Raw genomic sequence first — 7,964 nt, 5'->3', positions numbered from 1 at the left:
GGGGGTGGGGTGGGGGGCTGGGGACCCCAGCCAGGCTGGGAACTGTTGAGGGGGTGGTACCGATTGGAGGGGGGCAGAGGTCGGGCCCCACTTCCGCTCCGCATCATCTTCGGGCTACTGAGCTGGGCCCGAGCTGGACGCTGGGGTCCAGCCCATGGTGTCTCCACCACAGAGGCTCCCACCAGGCCTGGCCCAAGTCATCTCAAGGTCCAGCGGGAGGCCTAGTAGCGGCCAACCTTGGCATCCCCAATGGCTCCCCAGACGTCAAAGACAAACTCATCCGGGAAGGCGAAGTCACCAAGCCGTTCATCCAGGGCCTCAGCCAGCTCATCCGGGTTCCTTTTGTCCTTTCCAAGCTCTACCATGGTGGTATCTCAAATATGTACTTGTATACATGCATCTTTGCTGTAAGACTGTGTTTCTATAAGGGGTGGCGGGTGCGGCAGAATGGAGGCACAGATGACAGAGGTGCTCAGGGTGGACCCAGCCCCACAGGACCTAGAAGCTCCTTCACCTAAACTCCACCCATCCCCAGACCCAGGCACCGCCCACTCACCCAGCTCTGTGTCCCTGATGCCCATGTAACTCTCCAGCAGGTCATCCACCTTCTCAATGGCCTTCTCCTCAAAGGCTGAAGGCTGGGGGGCGGGAAGAGGGACAACATCGTCATAATGTGAATATAAGGTACTTACTAAGTGCCTTGTACAATTTTTACCACTTTCGGTATAGAAACACACAGTTCATCCTCGTGACAACCGTGAAAGTGTCAGTATCACTATCCCCATTTTACAGATTAGGAAACTGAGGTCCACTTGCCCAAGAAAGGTCCCAGACCTGGGAGGTGGCAGAGGTGGGTTTGCATCCAGTGCCCAGAGCCCCTCAACTGAGAGGTGATGCGGCTGCCTAAGAAGTTCACAGGGAAGGGGGGCTGGGGCCCAGCTGGAACACTCACCAGATCCTCTACTGTGGCAGGACCCCGGGATCGGAGCCGGAGGGTCCCTCGGCCAGTGCCCAGCTGAGGACCGGAGCCTGGGCGGCCACCCCCTGAACGCACACTGATCATGTCTGTGGGAGACAGGGAAGGGGTAAGGGCTGGAGAAGCCCAATTCCAGCATGTTCTGGGCAGGAACCCAGGCATCCCGGCCTCAGACAACACTCCACCTTCTCCAAGCTTCTGTAGGCTTTGGGGCAATTGGAGGCTGAGGTGACCCCAGGAGGGCAGGACTCCTGACTCGGGCTTGGCACAGGTATAGGAGGTGCAGCCAGGGTCTAGGAGTGGAAAAGGCTGGAGGGGAGACTGGAGGGCCCCTTCTGTTCCCAGGGCCTGAGGGACAGGAATGGGGTGGGTCCTGGGTCCCCAGCTGCTTTCCCCAAGGCCAAGGGGGTATAGCTGCTGGGCCACAGACCAGCCCTATCTGCCTGGGGAAGTGTGTCAGAGTCCCCCCCACTCCCACCCCAGGGGCCTTGGGCCCATTCCTGAGAGTTAATGTAGCCAGACAAAAAAGTGGGGGGGCTGGCACTGGGCAGCCAAGCCTGGCTTCTTGGGGGGTAGGAAACTGGCCAGGGTTGGGGTCGCTTGGCTGGGCTAATGGCTCCTGGAAGCTGGGTGTGTGGGCAGCTTCCTCCTTGCCTCCATCCTCCTCCCAGGCTGGGCGGAGAGCCAGCAGCCCCTCCCCAGGGCAGGGTGAAGCTGCCCCCACCCCCTTTCCACTGTGACCCGCTGGGCTTGAGCACCACCTGCTGGTGGCCCTTGACACTGCAGCCAGGGCCCAAGTGAAGGGGACCATCCAGGCTGGAGGAGGCAGCCCCTCACCAAAGGCCTTTCGGGGCTCTGTGAGCTTCAGCGTGAAGGTGCGGCCTCGGGGCAGCTCCTTGAGCAGCCGGGCCACCTCGTAGTGCCGGCAGCCCAGCAGGCTCTGTCCGTTGATGGCCTCGATCATGTCACCCACGCTGATGAGCTGGATGTGGTCAATCACGCTGCCCTCCTTAATGCGCTGTGGCGAAAGGAGCCGTCAGCCCCTGTGGCTCTGCCGTTGGGTCCTATGGGTAGGCCTTACCCTCGGGACTCTGGGTGCCCCACCCCCAGGCACCTTGATGAAGGCATAGCCAGCCCCGTTGTCTGTGATGGTGAGCCCCAATGCTTCCTCCGACTTGAACACCTCCACTTCCTTGCGCTGCCCCTTGACGTGAGCGAAGATGAAGTCCTCCAGCCCGATCTGGCCCCCCAGGAGCTTGTCCATGTCCACTTTGTGGGTGTTGAGGGTGCAGAACATCACCTACAGGGGTGGGAGACATTCAACCCTCACCTCCTTCCTGTGCCCTTTGCTAATCGCCACCTGAGGGGGGAGAGGAGAGTTGGGAAGGCCTGGGGGCCCCCATCACAGTGTCTGACCACCCCAGGGCCAGGGCAGGGCCCCACCAGGGCTGGGTTTCTGTCCTAGCGAAAGCTCCCTGCTGTTTCCGGGGTACAGAGCCTGGCACACAGTGGGTGCTCAGAAAATGATTGTGGAATGAATGAAGGGGCATAGATACCCATCCTGCCTACTGAGACCCCTACCCCTGCATCTACTTCCTGCTCAGTCCCACTGTCACCTTCCTTGCTTCCCTTCCTTTGGCGCCCAAAGTCCTTGGGGTGGGACCTCCCAGTGAATCATAGAGAAGTGAATGTTGCACCTGACCTCCAGTCCCCACAATCTGCTGGGCTGCAAACCTCTCAATGTACGATGGGAATGTAGCATCCAGCCCTGGCCATCCATTCCCACAATCCACTGGGGCAGAGGCCTCCCAGTGCCTGATGGGGATTCAGCATCCAGTCCTGATCTCCAGTTCCCCACGTTACATTGGGCTGCAGGTCTCCTAATCCCTGATAGGAACTCGGCATCCAGCTGTGGCCACCCGCCCCCACAATCCCCTGTGGCACAGGCCTCTCAATGCCTGATGGGAATGCCGCCTCCGCCTGTGGCCTCCAGTTCGCCACAAACCAATGGGGTACAGGCCTCCCAATGCCTGATGAAATTCAGCATCCAGCCCTGGCCTCCAGTTCCCCATAATTCACTGGGGTAAGGCCTCAGTATCTGCAGCTTCACCACCTGAGCCACAGCTCACAAACAGGATGCACGCTCAGGCTTCTCTCTAGCTCACCATCAGGGACCCTGGTGCCCGGCTCCCTAGTGGGTACCTCAGCAGCTGGCAGCCGGAAGGCCTCTGCAATCTTGCTGTACAGCTCCTTGACGTTGGTGAAGCCCTCAATGCGGCCAGTGGGACTGCCATGGGCCAGCTGGGTGTGGAACACAAGGCGGGGCCGCAGGGCAGGGGGAGGGGGGGGCAAGCCCATTTGGGGGGCCCCTGCCCCACCTCCGCCCAGGGGCCCTGGCTCCCCCACACCCAGCCCACCACGGCCTGGCTCCGCCTCCTCATTTTCCACCAGAGGCGGTGCCTTTTTCCGCCGCCCCAGTCCCAGCGGCATGAGCAGCGAGAAGAGAGGGCACGCCCAGGAGATCTGCAGGACAGGAAAAGGGGCTCAGGGCCTGGGCAGTGGCCTCGGGCCACCTCGCCCCTGCAGGTCCAATGAAATATTTAGAGAACAGACTAGCCTCAGTTCGAAATCCGGTCCCAGCTCAGAGCCAGGCAAAGCAAGATGATTGGCCAAAGGAAACCCAGAAGAAATGCCCCATATAAGCGATTCAAACTACCACGAAGGCACGACTCTCTCTGAGTCCGCCCGTGTGTGCCTATTTACACGTACTCTTTTTCCTCCTAATAAACACTTTACTTGTTTCACTTAAAAAAAAAAAAAAAAAAAAAAAATCCGGGGGCTTCCCTGGTGGTACAGTGGTTGAGAGCCCGCCTGCAGATGCAGAAGACACGGGTTCATGCCCCGGTCCGGGAAGATCCCACATGCCGCGGAGCAGCTGGGCCCGTGAGCCATGGCCGCTGAGTCTGCGCGTCCAGAGCCTGTGCCACAACAGTGAGAGGCCCATGTACCGCAAAAAAAAAAAAAAAAAAAAAAAATCCAGTCCCAGCACTTACACACTTGCACAGAAGTAATAATATCAGCTAATATCCATCATAACCCCATGCTAACTGCTCTGTATCTTAACCCTCACACCACATCATGGGGGCCATATTATCACCCCCACGATGTGATTATGTGATATACCATAATATGTGATTATGCCCATTTAACAGATGAGAAAATGGAAACTCACAGCCTACACTTTCTCTTTTTTGTTCTACTGGTCACAGTCATTAATGCTGTGTGCTAAAAATTTCTGACTCCCCCCCTTCAAGGCATGTAGGCAGATGGCACTTACTGGCCTCCTTGTGACTGGACAGGCATGTGACCAGTACTGGCCAGTGAGTTGTGAGAGGAAGTGACACATGACATTTCTAGGCTGAAGCATTTAATTACTGGAGCAAGAGCCTCCAGAAGTAGGGTGACCAGCCTCATTTGATGTGGTGGTGGCCCCATCAGGCCAGGCTCTTGAGTGATGACAATGAATGGAACCCCCCGCTGAGCTGCAATGGACATGTAGCAGGAACAAAAAATAAACCTTTGTTGAGTTTGGCCACTAAGATTTTAGAGATGTTTGTTATTGCAGCAAAACCTGTCCTGACTGACACACTTTTCTCTTTCCTCTCCCTCTACTCTCTCTTTCTTTCTCTCTTTCTCCCTCCCTCCCTTCAAACAAATGTTTTGGGCACTTACTATATTCCATGCACCAATATGGATATTGCCTTCAATAAGACAAGCAAGGTTCCACATTTCCTTACCCGGAGTAAATAAGGAGCCTCTGATGAATGGTTAATGGATGAAGAAAACAATCCTATATGGATAAATCCTGAGAGTTTACAAATACACATACATACGTATGTGTATATATATAATATGTGTATGTGTTTAAGGAGATACATACACGTGTGTGTATATGTTTTAAAAAGCTTTAATTAGGGAATTCCCTGGCAGTCCAGTGGTTAGGACTCAGCCCTTTCACTGCCGGGCCTGGGTTTAATCCCTAGTTGGGAAACTAAGATCCTGCAAGCTGCATGGCACAGCCAAAAAAAAAAACTTTAATTAATTATAATTCAGACTTCCCTGGTGGCACATTGGTTAAGAATCTGCCTGCCAATGCAGGGGACATGGATTCGAGCCCTGGGCTGGGAAGATCCCACATCCCGCAGAGCAGCTAAGCCCATGCGCCACAACTACTGAGCCTGCGCTCTAGAGCCCATGAGCTACAACTGCTGAAGCCCACAACGAGAAGCCTGCACACTGTAACGAAGAGTAGGCCCTGTTCGCCACAACTAGAGAAAGCCCACACGCAGCAACAAAGACCCAACACAGCCAAAAATAAATAAATTAATCAATTAATTAAAAAAATTATAATTCAAAGCTGTAATTAATAATTTCATAAAAGTTTGCTACCAAGTGTATCTATGAAGGTGAGAAAAAATCTCTGTGAATAACTCAAGCTCATTATTGAACCACTGCACAAAATGTATGCTGGCAATATTTTAAAAACTTCTATTATTAAAAAAAAGAAAAAAAATAAGACAAGCAACAAGGTCCCTGACTAGGGCCACCATGAGCAGTTACACTGGTTGTTCACTGTGCAAAAGCACCAGACCCTGGTCTGGTGATATGTCTGATGGGAGGAAGCGTTGCATTTTTCTAATTCATGCCTAAGGTGCTGCAGAAGGCTAGCTAGCTGGGGCTCTGTCCATGCTGTCTGGAAGCATAGTCCAGAGGAGAAGATGTACAGTGAGCAAGCAAATGTGTAAATATCTAATATAATTTCTAAGAATGCTATGAGGACAATAAAACAAGACAAGTTCTACAGACAAGGTCAGGGAGGGCCTCCCTGAGAAGGTGAGGCTGAATCTGAGACTTGAAAGACAGGAAGAAATATCCATAGGAGGATATGAGGCAAGAACATTCGGGCAGAGAGAACAGCCAGTGCAAAGGCCCTGAGGTGGGGATGTGCTTGGCATGTTTGAGGAACAGCAAGGAGGCATATGTGGTTGGATCAGAGTAAGGGGGACAACAGGAAAAGGTGAGGGCAGAGAAGTAACAGGCAGACTGTGCAGGGCCCTGTAGGCCACAGGGAGAACTTGGGCTTTTGGTCTGAGTGAAGTGGCAGTCAGGGGGGGGTTCTGAGCAGACCCACAGATCAGCTGGAGACCAGCGTGGTTGATTGGAGTGAAGTGAGCAGTGGGAGAACACGAAGACGGCAGGTAAAAGAGGTGACTGGGGTGGGGGGGGGCCTTGCAGGCTGAGAAAGAGTCCAGATTTAATTTTTAAGTCACATGTCCAAAGTCACAGAAGCTGGCTGCACCCTCAGGTCTGATTCCCAAGCCCAAGTTCGTCACTGTGACGCTGTCCCCTAAAGTGACTCAATCTCTCTGGGCCTCAGATGGTCTGCAAATGGTCTGCAAATGGGGACGTTCCATCCGCCTGGTTGTGATGAGGATCAAATTATGCCAAATTATATTTTTCTGTGTAAAGGGGACTTTCTGCTCCTCTTCCAGGGGGCCGTCCTGGATTCAGATGAGCCCCAGGGCTGCACCATCCTCATTCATTTATTCATTCACTCATCTGTTCTCCAACACATCCTCCCCTCATTCATTCATTCATTCATCTGTTCTCCAACACCTCCTCTAATATCATTGGTCCGGCCCCATCAGCACTCACCTAGATCAGTGCAGTTGCCTTCTCTGTGTCTCCCAGCTTCCACCCTTGCCCCCAACAGTCTTTTGTCAATCCAGCAGCCAGAGTGATACTGTAAAACATAACTCATATCACATCTGTCCTCTGCTCCAACCCCTCCCAGGGCTCCTACCTCACCTGGAGTAAAAGTCAATGTCCTCCCCTTGGCCCACAGGCCCCAAATGATCTGCCCACATTACCTGCATGCCCTCATCTCCTCCCACTTTCCCCCAGCTCATTCCCTCCAGCCAAATGGGTCTCCTCCCTGTTCCTTCAACACACTAGGCGAAGTTCAGTCTCAGGGCCTTTGCACTGGCTGTGCCCTCTGGTATCTACAAAACTCACTCTCTCACCTCTTTCAGGTGGAAAACATATTTCATTCATTTAGCTTGTTCATTGTCTGTTTTCTGAAAGGGCAGGGAACTCTGCCTGTCTTATTCATTCCTCTCTTCTTAGTGCAGAAAACAGTGCTTGGCATATAGCAGCTGCTTAATAAATATTTGTGGAATGGATGAACAAATGATCCTAATATTCACCAGCCCACCAGTCTCTGTGCCCAGCTTCTATGCAGCTCTGGGGAGCCACAGAAGCACAGGCTGTAGCATCTGCCCTCAGTAGGGTCTTGTCTCCCTGGCAAAAGTACGAGTCCTACCTCTGTAGTCCCTCATCCCTTGCTTCCCAGCATAGTTCTGGACAGAATAAGTGCTTCATTTAGCAACGAAGATATTGTCATTTTGTTTTTCACTCCCCTCCTAATCAACGATGCTAAATGACTTTTAATACATTTATTACCCATTTGGATTTGCCCTTCTGTGAACTGCCTGTTTAAGTCTTTACCTATTTTTAAAAACTGCGTTGTTTTTTGTTTTTTGTTTTTTTTTTTTTGCCATGCTGCATGGCTTGTGGAATCTTAGTTCTCCGATCAGGGACTGAATCTGCTTTTAATTGCAATGTAATCTATATGTTCTAGATACTAGAAATAAAATAATTCTGAATGAATAAACCAGTATTGCTCTGTCAAGTTATTTTACCACACTCAATGATGCTACCAAAACAAAATCAAAAACACGCAAAAAATCTCCCCCACATCAGCACCTCCTCTGGTTCCCCTCCAACCACCCCCCATACATCTTAGCAGAATGCTAAGAACATAAATCTGAAACCTGGATTCGCCACTTACTAGCTGTGTGACTTTGGGCAAGTGTCTTAACCTCTCTGAGTTCCAAGGAAATCATACATGTGCTTGGAACAGTTCCTG

General features: G+C 52.4%; 1 protein-coding gene across 2 annotated transcripts; it reads right to left on the bottom strand.

Moving 5' to 3' along the window:
• Positions 1 to 54: 54 nt before the first annotated feature.
• Positions 55 to 6,778, bottom strand: GIPC1 (GIPC PDZ domain containing family member 1). 2 transcript variants are annotated; one of them, XM_007469044.1, is made up of 6 exons: positions 6,692 to 6,778; positions 2,091 to 2,276; positions 1,814 to 1,994; positions 953 to 1,065; positions 557 to 638; positions 55 to 373 (listed from the first exon to the last, which is right to left on the bottom strand). In XM_007469044.1, the coding sequence occupies exons 2-6, from the start codon at positions 2,271 to 2,273 to the stop codon at positions 222 to 224; spliced, it is 711 nt and encodes a 236-aa protein (XP_007469106.1). In that variant the 5' UTR covers positions 2,274 to 2,276; positions 6,692 to 6,778; the 3' UTR covers positions 55 to 221. The 2 variants fall into 2 exon arrangements, with proteins under 2 accessions (XP_007469106.1, XP_007469105.1); XM_007469043.1 differs by lacking the exon at positions 6,692 to 6,778 and adding an exon at positions 3,179 to 3,466 and having other exon boundaries at positions 222 to 373.
• Positions 6,779 to 7,964: the final 1,186 nt, after the last annotated feature.

This window comes from Lipotes vexillifer, unplaced genomic scaffold (assembly GCF_000442215.2).
Source record: "Lipotes vexillifer unplaced genomic scaffold, Lipotes_vexillifer_v1.1 scaffold1699, whole genome shotgun sequence".
Classification (NCBI taxonomy): Eukaryota; Metazoa; Chordata; class Mammalia; order Artiodactyla; family Lipotidae; genus Lipotes; species Lipotes vexillifer.
The sequence above is the reverse complement of the archived record's forward strand: the minus strand, read 5'-3'. Positions and strand labels throughout refer to the sequence as shown.

Excerpts from the sequence above, each read along its gene's own strand:
- GIPC1 (XM_007469043.1), bottom strand. The coding sequence starts at position 3,466 with ATGCCGCTGGGACTGGGGCGGCGGAAAAAGGCACCGCCTCTGGTGGAA. Across the intron at positions 1,995-2,090 it reads CTGGCTATGCCTTCATCAAG|CGCATTAAGGAGGGCAGCGT; the intron begins GTGCCTGGGGGT and ends CTTTCGCCACAG. Across the intron at positions 639-952 it reads CTGCCACAGTAGAGGATCTG|CCTTCAGCCTTTGAGGAGAA; the intron begins GTGAGTGTTCCA and ends CCCGCCCCCCAG.